Source organism: Micropterus dolomieu, linkage group LG15 (genome assembly GCF_021292245.1).
Source record: "Micropterus dolomieu isolate WLL.071019.BEF.003 ecotype Adirondacks linkage group LG15, ASM2129224v1, whole genome shotgun sequence".
NCBI classification, from domain to species: Eukaryota; Metazoa; Chordata; class Actinopteri; order Centrarchiformes; family Centrarchidae; genus Micropterus; species Micropterus dolomieu.
The window spans coordinates 8,813,343-8,830,497 of NC_060164.1; the positions used below are offsets into that span (position 1 = coordinate 8,813,343).

The window sequence follows — 17,155 nt, forward strand, 5'->3', positions numbered from 1 at the left end:
AAGGTCTGATGCATCTTCATTTAGTCCTGCTGTCCTCTGGGCACATTTACATCTGTCAACTCACTATACAAAATGGATGGATGGGATTGTGTGTGTGTGTGTGTGTGTGTGTGTGTGTGTGTGTGCGCCTTTTTACTGTAGTTGTCCTGCGCTTTATTACAAGATGGTAGAAGTATCTCCATTCAAGCGATTATGATATTATCAACCACATTTCTGAAAACATGGCATGCTGGCTTGTTTACTGTTTGATTTGACCTGTCATAATATTGTTGTGCATTGGGTTTCAAAACAATTAAGCAAGACCATCTTCTCTTGAAGGAAGTACAAATGAAACTCTTTAAAGTCTCTACTCTACAGATTTGGGTATTGCACCACTGTGGGCTACAGTTGCCACAGAAAGGGGACACTCATCCCCAGAGGAGGTACTAGCACACTGTTTGTGAGAGAGAAACATGAATGTAAGCTTAGCACGAGAGAACCCGGGCAGAGGGCCAAGAGCAACTCTGCGCTGTGCAGGACGTTATAAAGTTGGAGCAACAGCTGATGTCTCAGGCCATGGTGTTGCACTGGTTCCCAACTCCATGTCCAGACGTCCCCGTCAAACTTGTCCTGGGAATTGGCAAGCTCAACCCACCAGGGAAAGCAAAAGAATAGTTGTGGAAGTAGACATGAGGCTAAAGAGTCTAACGGACTAAATCAAAGCTTCTGAAAACATAGAAAGCCGTGACTGTGCAATGAAAGATTCTTGCCTCCTGGTCCCTCCTGGACACAGAAAGGGCAGAGAAAACAAATATGCATTCTTCTCTGGGTCGACATCCAGATTGGGTGATACATGATTACTGCTTTCCTATTTAAAGAATACCAGTATCTGAATTTTTGTTTCCAATAAAGGAATGCTGCTATTATTTATGACAAACATTCTCAACATACCATATAGTGTGTTAATGTTAATGAAGCACTCTGTTTAAAGCTTGTTGGTATATCTGGTATTACCGCATACTTTATGTACACCAAGTATTAAAGGGACAGATTTCCAAGGACCCCCAACTTTAAAGGCATTCAGTGAGGGGGGGGGGAGGGGTATAGCATATGTACCCATAATTCTAACATTAACATGCGTCTCCTGGTTCAAGAAGATGTCCACCCTGTACAGTGGAGTCCGTAAGAATTTGGACAGTAACACATTTTTGTTGTTTTTGTAAGTGGCCATGTCACTCACCTGACCTCAATCCGACATGTGTTTTACTTGCTGAAGATCAGACTTAAGCCCTCAAATCCCCCCAAATAACCACAAACAGAAGATGGCTGCATTAGAGGCCTGGAAGTGCACCGCTGGGGAAGCTACTAAGCTGATGTCTGCGGCTTATACCTCTAAGGCAGTCATTGAAATCAAAGGACTTGTAGCCAAAAAATACCAAATGTTTTATTTTATGTAAGTTTATGTTTATTTTTCAGTTGCATTATAGATAAAATGGTCTACTATGCGCAAGTAATGTTAGCGCATAGTCATTGTTTTCTTGCAAATCCACCGTGATATAGTACAGAGCCAATACTGCAGAAAATGTTTCACTGTCATTATACCTACACCCATGCTATATTTACAGAGTTAGTTATATAGTTACTTGAGCTTTTGGTTGACAAAACAAGATGTAAAATGATTCCTATAAATCCCTACTTAAGCTGTCACATGGCCCTCTTGCTGCAGAACAGGGATTCCCAATCTGAAGCATATAAAGCCAGTAGAGTTTTATATGCTCAGAGCTAGGTAAAGGCTTTGAGTTGGTGTCCCTGATTATTGAAAAATAATTGGGCCGATGAACAATCACTGAGCCAGTAAGATGAGATTCTTTCATATGACAATATAGATAGATATTGTTATTATTATTAGTAGTAGTAGTAGCATTATTGTTGTTGATATTATTTTTATCATGGAATTTGGGATGACAAATATATTTTTTCTGAAACTTAAATGTAAATGAGGCTCGACTGTAATCAACTGAGACTTTGTGAAACTGATGCATAGCAAAGTGCACAAACATGCTTTGTTATTTAATGGCAAGTCTCTCAAAATGAATGCTTATTCCTGATAAATCTCCTTTTTATTACGCGGATAGATATTTGTTTTTGTTCTGTCTCTGAGAGATTTTAATGTATTTTCGCAAATCTTGGCTAAACTGTCCATCATTGTCTAACATGTGAGTTTGCTGGAGGCCGAATTTCTTCTTAATAGCCTTTGAAGATCAGATTCATTCCCATAGGTGCTAAACTGACAAGCCTGTCACAAAGGTAATAATTTGTCCCTATTATCTTCAGAAAAATATTGATTGTAATTGCTTAGTTTCATAGTAACAGTATTTCCTTAATTTCACCATGTGGATTAATAGAACATCTATCTAATCTATCTTATCTATCTAAGCCTTAATAAACCTTGGATTTCTCGATTTAGTTTCATTTATCTGCACTTTTTCCCGCCATTAAGTTATGCATATTATTATATTTTTGCAAGTATAAATAGTGTTAACTAAAGTAGTGGCCCTGGTTGCGAATTCAACCACAAGCACAGGGAAAAAGAAAGCTGGCGATTTATCACTGGCCAGTGGACTTAAGCATATACCTGTGGCAGTTTTGTGGCAAACTGTCACTGTAATTGCATGTCATTATCCAGAGAATCATAGGACTGCTTCATTTTGAAGACGATAATTAAATGCTTCGAGTTAGTGCTGAGTGGCATCAGCTAACAGAAAGGGGAATGTTCGCAAAGGCACACTTATGCGCGCGCCAATACTATTAACATGCTGTCTGCTCTGTGTTGTATGTTAATGCTTAAGCACTGCGTTTGTCCTACTTGTATGTCGACTTTAAGGGGAGACATTTCCAAGTTATCCCAAGTTTTATGGGTGAGTGACTGTCAGTGTTGTTGCCGACGGGCAAAAATCTCCGACTTCCAAAATGTCAGCTTTTCAGAGACAAAGACAGCCTAGTTTTTAGCTGGATGACACTGCATATTTGACATTATCCAGGGAGTTCTGAAAGCGCCTTGGGTGCAAGAGGTCAGGATTTTCTCAAACTATGGAAGACACGTAATCCCTTTAATTAAAGTTTAAATACTAAATCCCCATAATTAGCGGTAATAAGGTTTTCACACGGCAACAGCAATGTGAGAATACCAAATAAGAAATAATACAGAGGTGGTAGTAAAGTCAAGCAGGGTATAGTTTTATATTCTCTGTATCAAGAAGACGAAGGTACCAAAGGGTGAGCATGCTCTGTCAGCTTCTCAGCACCGTTGTCTTGTTTACAAAGAACAATTGGATAGCGTGTTAGCCAGGCCCTTGCTTTAAGTCAATAAATTCCTACCAGATTAGGCAACAGGCCGCTGTTTCTGCCCAGCACATCTTACATACCATGACAAACATTCCATGACAAATAGAGCAGAGGCCCGGGCCATGGTTTCTCTGCTTGTGCCAAACTGGGAGGTCAGTTAAATTAATGGTTTTGTAGTATGCTGGCCCTTAGACTGAGGCGTATACAACTAACATCACAATAATGTGTTGGAATAGGCATTGTTGTTTTGTGTTAAGGGAGTACAGCTGCTGTATTCCTACAAGTTTGATCTCTAGACCACTTCTCCGCTGTCTGAATAACATTTGCATAATTTGAATGCCAACAGTGGCTGTTTTGTGTCAAGATGATAAATTGAATAAAGGCAAGCAGCAACCTCCGGAGCTGAAAAGTTAAGTGCCAAAAACTGTAGTTCCTTGAATGGCCACATGAGGTTGGTTCCAAAAACAGGTCAATCTTCATGTTAAAATGCCCAGCATTACAGCAGAAATAAACATGTTTACAGCCTGGTACAAAAAAACAGTTTTGGTCTCTGTAGTTAATTTCCCTGTTCATTACAACTATGTATATAAGTCAACTGTTTGTATTATATTAAGGTTTAAAGTTATGCATAATGAAGGACATGGTCGCTTTGAGGTGGGTACCAACCAGGCTCCATGCCTCCGCTGCGAAGATGCTTTGCCCATTTTTGGACTAGGCGAATCAAGCACTGCCAAGATGGTGACAGCCTGAGCCTCCCACGTTGAGCTTCACAATTGCTCTTCAGAAACTTATATGTGATGTCGAGGAGGCTATATCCGTGTTTTACAGAGTCTATGAATAACTGATATCTGTGTAATATCAGGGAATGACAACAATGCCAGCACACACCATCCAGAAAGTCCCATCCAAATGTCCCCACTGGTGTCAGTACCTGCACCTTTTCAAGCCTTGGAAATGGTGTCACATGTACAGTTGTTTTACTTGGGTATCTTTCTGCTCTTTGTTACTTTTAACTGTATTTCTGTTTTGTTTTGTTTTTATAGGGAAAAACTTCAACCTGGTCGCCAATTTTCTGAAGCGGCACTTCAACCTCAGATGTATTCTCAAGCAGCTTTATGGGGGTACATAACCTACATGTTTTCAATAAATCAATTCCCAGTTAGATGAATCAGGAATAGACATCTCAATGACTCATACTCAGCCAGATTTCCCACAGAAAGAGCAAGTCATCTGTGGTCTGCATGTTGATTTTTCTTCCCCTCACTTGTTTTTATGTCCTGTCCCTACCTGCTCGGGGTGTTTGTGAAAATAGGCAGCCGTTAAGTGGTTCCCTTGAGAGGCTACTGAGAGTAAGAGAGAGAAATATTGGAGAGCTGTCTATGGAGGGCAATGAGAATCTATCTCCATGGCCCATCTAGTGCTTGTGACCCTTGGCCACCTTTTCATGGGACCAACATGGCTCTCTTCCTGTCAGTAAAGTTAATATCTGCTCCATAGGGGCCTGGATGTTAAAGCAGCACTGACCTGCTGCAGACTGAGATGACGGCTTCTCTCAGCAGGTCCGTTACACTTCAAATTAGACCCAGTATAGTCTGGGGTTAAAGGTTGTGTAATTCGGTCCACCGAGTTAGCTGGACATAGTGGTCAGGTCATGTAAAAATGTCAGTTAGCTATGAAACAGATGGTTAAAGTCTTCATTCTGACTGGGTAGTTATATATTGCAAAATGGCAAGTGTAAATCCTGTTGGAAAGACTTTATAGCTAGACCACAATAGGACTTTTTAAAACTTTGTTGCTATAATAAGTCAGAATGAATCAGAATGCAGAAGTATTTTCTCATTTAGCTTCTTTAAATTTATTCCTCACAACACAAACATTTTGAGAGGAACAAACAACATACTGACATTTTTCCTATTCCCAGGCTATGATCAAACTATAAAGTTTGTCCTGAGGTTGGCATTACAGGAACAGCCAGGAGGTCATTAAAATGGCAGGATTTATTTCATTCGGTGGATAAATGTGCTCAGCTAATTTCATGGCAATCTGCCTGTTAGATTAGGCGATATCATTGTTTGAAATTTTGACTTGGTTGGGGGCTCAAGAGAAAAGCATGTGAAATATCCAAGATCAAAAGCATGTGTATGTTTTATATACAGTATATTTGCATGTCTGTCTATAAGTGAAATGTTTGCCCTGATAGTGGCCTGAAAATTCCTCTTCTTATGTGCCCCACACAAGGTACGCGTACATTACTGCTAGTGTGTTGTATATGCAAGTTTTGTGCCTGCATTGGCTGTGTTTATAAACCACTAATCCATACAACTGAAGCAAAACCAATGTTTTTAAAATGGCCATTGAGGAGGAATATGAGCTTGTGCGGACTAAATTCAACACTACTGTAAAACCTTTGAACAGTTCAAGAATGCAAGAACAATGTTGTAATATTTTGCCAATGCGCCTGTTCATTTGTTCACACAGGAAGTTACTGTTTGTCATTAAGCACGTCGTCATGATACTCTTGACGATGCAGAAGACAGAGTAACGTTGCATATTTTGGTCTTCCATTGCTCTGCAAGTTCTTTACATACAGGAGGCTGTGTATCAGGCCATAGATCTGATATTGGTCAGCTTGGAAGACCAGTTGAGGTGATATGTTGAGGTTGGTTAGATTTATTATTATTATTATGATATAATAGATGTAATAGTATTGTTTTTGTAAATGGTCTTTGCCTTTGAAGCCGATGAAACAGTCATATTACTCCCAAGAGCCATTGTTAACATAAAATGTTCTAATATTTCATGCTGCTTACGCGGCTCATAAAGCTCAGCAATTATCTGTGAACTGCCATTTTCTCCTTGGTCTGAGGGATAGTAAATACTTGGTGTATGTAGATGTAAATTCAAACCTCCACCACAATTCCCTCTGTCTGACTGACTCATAATTAGAGGTGAGCCCACGTTATTAACTAGCATGGTCTGTGTTGTTTCTTTGCCTGCCTTCAGATTTGCGTGTGTTTCCTGAACGCTATGTTGTGTGTGTGAGCTGTCCAGAGGATGCCTCAGCGCTCCATGGAAACCCGAGCCTGGCTGCGGTGAGTGCTGTTTATACTCCTCTATTTCCTCTTCCAGTCGCCTGGCAAAAAGTCCTGCAAGGGTCTGTGTGTTATTATAGGGATGTGCTGCCAAATTGTGCTCTCACTTTATATATGCTGATCCTCTTTACGTGAGGGGTGCAGGAGGATGGGTCGTGGCTCTGAATCTGGCCAGGGCTTTTTCAGAAACCTAGTGAGGGGTAAACAGAGGATGGCAGGGGGTTGGGTGGAGTGAGGTGGGGTCAAAAGCTGCAGAGTCACCCCTTCTTTGAAAAGTCCTTGATCCCACAATCTGCCAATTCACCCCAGCTGTACAGTTTTAGTTCTTTTTCTCGTCTCAAACTTGGGGTTGTTGGAAACCTCAACATTAATGGGTAGTCAAAAATATAGCCAAAGCTAATTTTGTACATTTTAGCTCTTGAGAACGTCTAGATACTAACCACTCAAGATTGGTTTTTGGAAAAATGTTGCAGGGAAGAGAAACAGCTGAATTATTTCCTTTTATCCAAGCTCATTGTGGCATTGACATTGTCAGAACATAATATTAATCTCCTATCAAAATAATATTTTTTGTCTACCCTTTAACTGCCTATAAATACTTAGAAATATCATTAATATATTCTATTTTACAGCAACACTCACTTCATAATTCTGTTACATGTACATTGTTTGGGTTTTAAGGGATAATTCAGTTAAATTTCTGCAGTTAAATGCCATGTGTCTTAATTGATTGGACTCAGATAAAATTGTGTATTTCCCTGTAAGAGTCCTTGCTCTGTATATTATGTTGTACTCTTACCATGTCATAAGACCTGCTACTGTAGTTCTTTTTTGTCCATGCATATTACAGACAACTATCCTTTGGTCAGTGCTCATTTGATCCAAAACTCCCAAGAGTATTCTGGGAAATGGTAGTGGAGCCTCTCACCTTGGCACTCACATCAAGGACGGACATCTCTCCCATCACATCCCATGATCAGTGGCCTGCTGTTTTTCTATGGGGTTTTTTGCTATTGTTTCCCTTTGAAATGTCTCTGCTCTCTCCACAGCTTGGCTTCCAATGAAAGCAGTGATTGTAATATTTTTAGTGGAGCAACACAGTCGTCAGTGAAAAGTTCATATTGTGTAACCAATTTTCCAGTTCAAGGAGGCATTGCTGTCGATTGCGTTCCTCTTCTTCAGGATGTGGTTCTCTGGGCTCATATAGTACAAGCAGAGGGAATTGGAGGGTGGGAGTCTTGCGGTGGAGCTCTCACTAGTCCAACCTCAAACGTGGTTTGTAAGGGAAAGATACCAGACAGCAAGGCTAAAGTTTTTCACATGACAAAAACAATTATTTGTTTATGTCCCTTGCTGTGTTCTAATTTGTCAGAAGGGGAGTGTTTCAAAGAACATGTTGCCAAGAAAGTTGAAAATCCAAAATGAAAAAAGTTTATGCAGTGAGTCACAACTGATGTAAGGCATAATAATGTTGCTGCCTAAAAATAATGGGGTATTCAGAGTTCTGTGTCAAAGTTGGTCATATGTTTATGAAAGGGTCTTTTATCCCACAACTCTTGACAGCACCAGCCTGCTAGTCCCAAAAAAGTGCCACATTTCCCTGTATTTAGGGAGGTTTCAGTTTTGTTGTTAGGATTCGGTTTGTGGGACTTGTTGAACAAAAATCCTTAACCGCAGTGGAAATGTAGACTCATCAAATCAGCACTTCTCACAAGGTCAGGGGGTTATGTTGTGAGGGAACTAAGGTGACATCATGGTTGGCCTTTTGTCCTGTAAAAGCCAACGTCTCTCTCCCACACTTGAGCACGCTTAATGTCTCTTGTATACTGTGCGCTCTTATTAGTCACATTTTCAGCTGTGGTTCAGTTAGAAGAGGAGATGGTGAGATTTAGTCATTTCCAGGATTGTACAAGGATCTAGGATACCAATTATTGTTTTTTTTTCTGTACTCAAGGTCAATAAAACCTTCTTTTTCGACAGTGATAAATTATCCAAAAGTCCCACGAGGTGTGGACAACTCGGCACAACACCAGTGAAACTGGGCCTCCGCTCGTTTCTTCAGCAAGTGTTCTTCTTTTGCTACCACACACGTACACGCTGCGCCTACACATGCACACGGACGCCCCAGGGTTAGGGTTACAATTTTGGATTTATTGACGCACTTTAAAAACATTTATTGAATTTAATTTATTGGCAGAAAACTAGTAGTTCTATGTAAAATCAGACGTTGAGCACCCCCATATCGCCACAATGGCATGATCCTTGTTTTGCTGCGAAGCTTCACTGTGAGGTTGACAGTCGAATCAGGCTCCGCCCATTGAAGCATCGAATCTTTCACTATTAGGGGTCAGCCCTACACTGTTTACTTTCTCACTTCCACACACCTGGTCAGTGTCCAGCGGCTTCTCAGCTGAAAAAGTGATCCAACAAGTGCTGCAGGTGGACTAACGCCATTGTCAAGCTTTGCGCTGGAACCAAGGAGGAGTAATAACCACAATTGTAACCTATAGACAAGATAGCAGCTGCAATCAATGCTGTTCTAGATCGACAAATAGATAAGTAGTTGCAATTGGCTCGCTTGGGCAAGTGCGCACCCCATGTACATGTACAATGCTGAGTCTTTATCACAGCGACCTCGGTTCGAATGAAGCCTGCGGCCCTTTACTGTATTTCATCTCCTCTTTCTCTCCTTTATGTCCTGTCTCTTTCCAATATCCTATCTGAAATAAAGGCAGAAATGCCCCTAAAATATATTTTTTTAAAACTTAGGAGTTTGTTTGTTGTTTGCTCCTTTCCACTCTTAAAACCCCGGCAAAACCACTATGTTGGCATGTCATGTGTCGACTTAAAATGAAGTTAGATTCAGAATCAAATCCCCCTCCCCCACCGAGGCAATGTCACACTGAAGATGGAAATGTGTAACTACACTTCCGTCTGAAATCAGGCTGTTTGACCATCAGATAAGTGTCTTGGTTTGAGAATACTGAAGCCTTTAAAGTCATGACTGTCATGTATGGAGTGGTTGAGTAAATTTAACCCTGACATTGACCACATCTGTGGGGGCGACATTAAATTTAGCTCACCCTTGATATTTGCTCTATTTAAGAGACGACTATAAGCCTGATGTACTTGTTCTATTACAACTTATAACCAACTTTTGCTCTGCAGAGGTACGGCCACTGAAACGATCGGGTTTGTGTGAGACCGTGGGAAACAAAAGAAAGGCATCTCTTAGACAATGTTTTTTCTTGACATTTGAAGATTCAAGTCCCTCATAAAAAGTCTTCTCCTATTGTGAGTCAGCACCAACAGCGAGGAGGGCAGCATGGGAAGGAAGAGCTAGTGTTTAGGATTGTGGCCGCTTGTTTTCTAGTCAGGCACAGAGTGGGCAGCTGAGGTGAGTGGCGTGCTGGGCCGCAGAAGTTTGGATCAAAGGCAGAGCAGATGTGTTTCCAGTCCCCCCCCCTCTTCTGAGCTCTGGACGAGTCTGTGTGTTTACTCATGACCTCAGCGCGCCTCTTTTCTTCACAGCTCGCAACAGCTAGCAGCAGTGCTTTCCCAAGCGTCCAGTGTCTGCTGATCTCCTCTCCATCACGGCCAAATACATGGATGTGATCTCTTGCATGCAGAAAGGCTCTCTTCACGATCATGTCCCTTCATTCCACCCTGTCTTACGCTGCTTCATTGATTTGAGTCTGAACAGTTAACAGCTTGTCTTAATCCTTACACATGGGTGGATCCAAAAACTTGCCATTGTTCAGGGATAAGAACTGTCCTATTTTCGACAAGTATGTGCCCATGCATGTTTGTTGACTTTGTTGTAGGGAAGATGTGGTGAGCTTAGAGAAACACTGCATGTTTCCTCTGTGGGAGCAGGGTGGTTGGAGGGTGAGGGGTGGAATTTGTGGACTAGTTTTTCACGAACATCTCTGCAGGAGGTATTTCTGCCCTGACCGTTAAATAGTGTTGTTGTTTCTTGGTGCCAGTTTAAGGATGTTGTGTACTTAGTTGTGCCTTGACAAAGGCTTTCCAGTGTAAAGAATAATTCCATTTTTATAACTCAAATAGTTTTAGGGATTGAAGTATTTCAAGTGGTATGAATCATTATTTTCTGACAGATGAGTGATCACCAGGCTCTATAGGATCGCATCTAACTGGTTTTGTATGTGTAAGGTGAGGTACAAAGACATTAGAGTAATCCATGAACAAACAATCTGGCTTCCACTGTGGCAGATTACAAGTAAACATGACTTGATGGTTGATCGGAGCGTTTCATGCTGGCGTGTTTTCTGACTTGACATCTTGTTTTTCTTTTCCTGGTAATTTTCATGTTTTTATCCCAACTAAAAGTTTGCAGTGTCTTCATGATGAGATGAGAAAAGCCTCTGAGGTCTTTGGCCTTTAAAAATCCTTGCAAAACCCATTGGGTAAACTAAAATAAATGCATGGTCATCACGCTGCAAAAAAGCCAGTTATTCTTGGTTCTTGGGAAAAAATGTTTTACCCAACAAAATTGTTATTGTATGGTACAGATGAAGGACCATGGCCACTTATGTAAATTATATGGAGCAAATTGTTTGTCAGCAAAGCGTAAGACAATAAATAATTAATGTCTTTGGATACCAGAGGTTTTGTCATCCTATGCAGTGGAGTTTTTAAACTGCTCAGACTGCTTGGCCATATCACCGCATTACTTTCAAGTGCAGCTGCATTAAAAGATAACTAACATAATCATACTATCTGTGTTCCTACCTTATCGTGGATGGCAGTGGAGAAACTGCTCATTCCCTGTATTTTATGGAGCCTGTAGTTGGTTATCTTTTTGAAGTTGTTTCAAGGAGTCATTTAGAGTTGGGCAAGCTATTAGAATCTGTACTGGTACCCTTTTAAACCAAATGATTCATTCTTTCTGCTCCCCTTGCCCTTTGTTCAGGTTTATCTCTGTAATCTGACATCCAGATGTGCTGTCTTGTTGCAGCTCCCGTGGTGGAGCCATGTTGTTTTGGAGGCTCCGGGGCCGGGGAGGGCACTGTTGGTCTACTCTACATGTTGCATCACGAGAAGTGTTTTGCGGCTTTGTGTGGGGGCGAGCAGACTGGCTGGCGGTGGGGAGGTTAAATCCTAGTTTCTGAGGGAGAAGTGGTGGCGGCGGGTAGAAGTTCTTATTTACCACCATCCCTCCCTCCTTTTTCATGGGACACTCTCCAGCTATTGGGAATTTGCATCATTCCGTACAAGATTAGGCCACCTCGGTTCCCACACAATACTTACTGTTTTATCCACATAGCCTGTGATAATTCTAATGTTCATGCGCCAGCTCCCCCCCCCCCCTTTAATCCCTCTACTTTCTTCTCTTATTGCTATATACAGAATGTCCGACCCCTGGTGATAATTCATTCACAATCTCTCTCTCTCTCTCTCTCTCTGACTTTCTATCTATCTTTCTCCTTCTGCCTGCTATGTATATCCAACCTCTTCCCCTCTTCATGCTTCTTCCTTTCCATCACTCTGTTCTTTCACGCTTGCTCTTTTGAAGTCATGCCGACAGGAACAGAAAGGCACTAAACTTTCCCAGAGAGCCTCCCATTGGCTTCTTGTTGATTTTTCTTTCAAGTTCATTTTCAAACAGCATTTATTCATTTTAAACAGATGAGAATAAAAATCAAGGCATTACAATGCAAATGATGGCACCCACATCTTTCTCAGAATTGTTGTTGTTGGGGTGGGTGTGTGAGTGCGTAGGCAAATACAAGTCTGAATGTGTGTCACTGTCTAAAATCCAAATCCAAGGCTAGCGCTAGCTCTGGATATGAGAGTGTGTAAAGACTGAACCTCAGCCCACACTCTAACATGACTCCATCTCTACACAAAGGGCAGCCTGTGGAGAGCTTCCTGTGTGAGGATTCTTGTGTTTGTGGGCATGCTGGAGAGGCTGTTTAGGTCAGCCGATATTACTCTGGGGGGTGCCTCTTCCTTTGTTGTGCTCCCTACTAAACGCTCTCTCTTTCTCTTTTTCATTCTGTAGTATCTTGTCCCTTGTCTCTTGTCGTCCCTGCCTACTTCCCTGTTGCCCGGCCTCCTTATTTACTCCCCTCCCTCCATCTGGCCTCTTTATTCCGTCCACCACACCACAGACCAGAGTGCAGTTGCTAGGTCTCAACACCCAGTCCAAAGCCACAATGCCCCAGTTTGCCCTTTTAGTTTTGGACAGTTACCTCTTCCTCCTTTTGTGTTGGGTCATATGTTGTCACGGGTATCATGACATGTGGGAGAGGACATAGGAATGTTTTCTTTGTGTTCACAGCAACTGATGGATGAGCTTAGCGCACTGACTTTCTCTGTGTCAGAGTGCACATTAATAATTTTACCAGCCAGTTTTGTGCAGATATTCATGATTTTCAGAGGATTTTTGTGATCCCCTGGCTTTTCCTCAAGCACCACCATGGAGTTGACATTTGTGTTGACAACTATGGGATGGATAGACATGAAACTTGATTCAGACATACATGCTTCCCTTGGGATGAATTGTTTCAGTTTTTATTGTTTTACTAGTGCTGTCAATTTTTTAATTTGTTTTATACTTGCAAAATGAATGACACAGTCAGCCTCAGCTGTACTTTGTGTTTAGCGCTAATTAGCAGTTGTTAGCATGCTAACATTTTACTGATGCTGAACATGGTAAACATCATGCCCGCTAAGCATCAACATGTTAACTGCTGTGCCTAGGTACAGCCTCATAGAGCTGCTAGCATCACTTTAGCATCACTTTTGACTTTTAAAGCTAGAGTGCGGGACTTTTACCTATGATTGAATGTCCGTTACATTCAAGTCCCTTGCCAAATGAGTTCACACAAGTTCATGCTGATTAAGCCTATTACCACCATATACGTCATAATAAGCAAGCGTCGACTGTTACTCTTATTGTCAGAAGGGAGAGACAAAAAGTTCTGTAGGTGTAAGTTCTGTTCAATTTACCAGCTGCGTCTCTTGTTCTCTCATAACTCCAGAGTCTGTTTGAGGTCAGCCAAGGAAAAGACCTGTGGTTAACCTTCATTAGTGGCCTGTTGAGGGCACTTGTTGGTGAGATCCAATCTTTGGCCCGTTCCTTGTTCTGCCTCAGAGGGTCCCCTTATTATGTGTGTATATTAAACTTTCAACCCATAGTTAACCATTTTAGCCAACTGGGAAGGTGCTTTTTACACACGCTCATGTGTATAGTGGCATATGGAGTAAAGGTTTAATGTAAATAAGTATTTAAACATGTTTAAAAAATGCTAGCTGTTGAGAGTGATGAGTCTGTCTGCATTTAAACCTGTTAACCTGCAAGTCAGAGTGCTGCTACAGTCTTCTTACCATGAGGCTACTTCCACTAACTTTGTTTTTATCTTATCCTTTGTCCTCTGAGATGCTTGTCATCCCATTTTTGCATTTTTTCACTTGCCGTCGTTGCTGTATATTTCCCATGCCTTGCTCCATCTTATTATCCTTCTTTAATCGTAGTTTTAACTTGTCAGCATGGTTTCACCATTTAGTAATTCTGCCTCAGGCTGCAAGCATCACTCCAAGCCTCAGACAGTGGAGATTATGAAACATTAGTTCCCCAATGACAAGCCAGTGATTATTTTTGTAGCCTTTGAGGTGGTTGCTTTGGGCATTATTAAGTCGGGGAGTGATTCTTTGCACTAGCTGGGGTGCTAATAAGTGTCTCTGAAGGCATTATAGAAAACATTCCTTTTGTACTGTATCATAGTTCAAATACTATTTGGGATTCAAGAGAATCAGAAGTGTTTTTTTTTTTAATCATATTGGATTGTTTTGTCTGATTTTATTCATTATATTATCAATGTTACAGAAGTCTAGTGATTGTTTTTTAATTCTGACAACGCCAGATGATGACAACAGTCTGCTGTGAAGGCCAAACCTTTCCTGGGGATGCCAGGAATAATATTTTTTGTTTACACCGATTCTGTTTGTCCTCTCTAGACTGAGCTGAGTGAACAAAGCAGATCGGAATATTTTTCCAGAGTGGGAGAAACCCAAGAACCTTCAAACAGCCCCACAAAAACAAAGAAGACTGTGCTTCAAAAGATGTAAGTATGATCTAATGCAGAACTTTCCAACCCCACCAGTCAGAGAGGACACTCAAGTATCTGTTCATATCCTCTTATCCTTTTAGAGCCAAACAAGCTGGTGTCCAGCGAGAGCTCTGTGGTTCCAGTATGGGGGAGCAGCAGATTGACCAGAGAGCCTGTCCCAAAACCCAAAGAGGGGAACTTAAAGCTGGAGAGTCAGAATCAAGCCCAAAAGAGTCCAGCTCCGGACAGAAGGCCATCCCAGTGGCATACCACAAGGTGCCTTGCCCCATTTCCTTAAATGAGGCCATGGCTCTGATTGTGACTACTCAAAAGCAGGATCTGACCCAGGCGCAGCAAACTGAGCATAGTCCTCCAGACAGCATCAACCCAAATGGGGCCTCAGTAGTTTTCTGCCAAAATGAAACCAGTCAGGAGACAAGCAAGAGGTGCAAGCCGAGCGATGCGGGGGAAGACCCTCACCCACAGAGGGCCAAGAGGACGTGCCTTGGAAGACCTCCAGCCACAATGCAAACTCCCTCCACCACGTGCTCCACACAAACATCCAAGCATGAACTTCTTCCTCTGCCACCCCTTCCTCCAGTGGTAGCCAAGGCAGAGTCCGAGGCTTTCCCAGTCTCCGAGTGCAAGAAAACCACACTGGAAGTAGAGCTGCTTACTCTAGGGAAACGGGCCCAGAGGCTCCCCCTCGCAAGCAATAACACGGCACAGACAAACCAAAACAGGCTGGCCGCAAGTCTGAGGGGCCTATCTGTCAAGCCTGCATCCTCAGGCTCCTCTATTAGTTCCAGATCCACACTCGGAGAGGAGGGGAGTGAAAATGTGCCCAGAACCTCTAGATTACGACGACTGAAGAGGTCCTGAGGGGGAGAGACAAGCTACAGTAAAGATGCCTGACGCCACAGAGATAGAGATGATATTGTGTCAGGCTGGATGTTTACCCCATGCAGTCTCCTCAGATGACATGCATTTGTACACGCGTCACATTTTACTACAATATGCATGTTTCACATGTGCCGTGAATAGTGCAGCAGACACACACACGCACACACACGCACACACCTCTCAAATGCTGAACATATTATGGCAATTGATACATGAGCGTTTGAGTTACGCTTTGTCAAATACTTGAAACAGACTTTGCCTCCACCCATAAGAAGTGGTGGTCAAGAAAGGCTCGCAAATGAAAGTCAAAAACCTTTAATTGGAGTTTAGATTTGGTTTTGTGTTAAAGATTGGGGATTTCAGACAGGCAGGAGCCATGCAGTACGTCATGGCTTTCAGTCGGAAATACTGGCTCCTACGTGTCTGAAAACTGTCCAGTTTCCCCGCTGAAGCTCTGGCGTGATTGATTGCCGTTTCCAGATTTATTTCATCACCCCATTCTCAAAAATGTATTTTTCTAGCTAGTTTACATTCATATACAATTTGCTCTCTACTTGGTTGCTAAGCACCTGAAATGTATCTTTAAATTTGAGGGTATTATTATGCAGCGTTTATATTGAACTTGAACCAAATATGTGCGAGTGTGAGTAATATTGAAATATTAGTGGTTTTATTTGGGAATAGCAGGACGTCTACAGTATCACAGGTTAAAACATAGATGCTGTCGTCGTCCCAACACTCGTCAGGGCTGTTCATATCAATCAGTTTGCCCTGTGCAGAGAGAGCATGGGGCAACTAGGGGCCAAAAGCCACTCATACTCTGATGTTCCACTTGATGACATAATGCTGCCTGAATAAATTACTCCTGATTTTTAATTTTACTGGAAAAACATTTTATTCAGTAAATAAATGTGTTTATCTCTCTGAATCTTTGTGGAAAAATGCAAATAGGATGATCATTTTCGGGAAGCAGCCGACATAAAATAACACGTAGATGTCTTCACGTTGTTTTCCTCACACTCAGTCCAGGCCGGCTGATGCTCATGGCAGTTTGACAGCGAGAAGGTCTGTCCAACAACACTGATGTTGCTAATAAACCAGGACTTCTCTGTTCCCAGTCTCCGTCAGTATCAACGGGTGTAACCTGAGATGAGTCACTAGCAGAACGCCAATTCTGTTCTTATCAAGACAGAGACAATATGGTGGATTGGTGAAACTGACAACACTGTTTTTATAGTGCATTCACATGTTCCATGGAAGGTTTCCCACGTTGGGAAGTCGTTCTTTCGACTTCTGCGTGTTCATGACCTTAAGTCGTAACATGGAAACAACATGGTCACTACAAAGATATGTTGTATTTTTTTGCGCAGAGCGTTTAAACATGTTAAGCCATTTTCAGTATGTGAGCAAAAATAAAGTGTCATCAACTCAACATTTACTTTCTTTTGGCTGGTTGTGCATCATGTATCGAGTTGTTCCGACTTACGGGGGCGTTTACGTGACTTTTCCCAGTGAGGAACTAGTTTTTCAGATCATTTCGACACCACATGAATGCAAGGTAAGTCCTAACATGTCTAAGGTCATTCTCAATAAGTGTTGATAATCAGTTGAACTACAATGTAGGCTTCATAGGCCTTCTAGTTTGAAAGTTTTTAGTTAAGCCTGCTACTTAAACCAGACCAACAAGGGCAACATTGTCTGGGGATCATGAGGAATGAGGGTATTTATGTCTCCAGTATTGACTTAATGAGGATGGCTTGC

At 41.9% G+C, this 17,155-nt stretch overlaps 1 protein-coding gene across 5 annotated transcripts in view; it reads left to right on the forward strand.

Annotated features, from left to right (window-relative positions):
- Nucleotides 1-16,826, forward strand: part of LOC123983769 (SLX4 interacting protein) — a 34,944-nt gene extending 18,118 nt beyond the window's left edge. For all 5 annotated transcript variants that reach the window (XM_046070102.1, XM_046070099.1, XM_046070100.1 and 2 more), the window contains exons 5-8: nucleotides 4,368-4,445; nucleotides 6,328-6,416; nucleotides 14,400-14,506; nucleotides 14,593-16,826. In XM_046070102.1, coding sequence (XP_045926058.1) covers nucleotides 4,368-4,445; nucleotides 6,328-6,416; nucleotides 14,400-14,506; nucleotides 14,593-15,373 — 1,055 coding nt within the window. In that variant the 3' untranslated portion in view covers nucleotides 15,374-16,826. The remainder of the gene's footprint in view (nucleotides 1-4,367; nucleotides 4,446-6,327; nucleotides 6,417-14,399; nucleotides 14,507-14,592) is intronic.
- The last annotated feature ends 329 nt before the right edge of the window (nucleotides 16,827-17,155 follow it).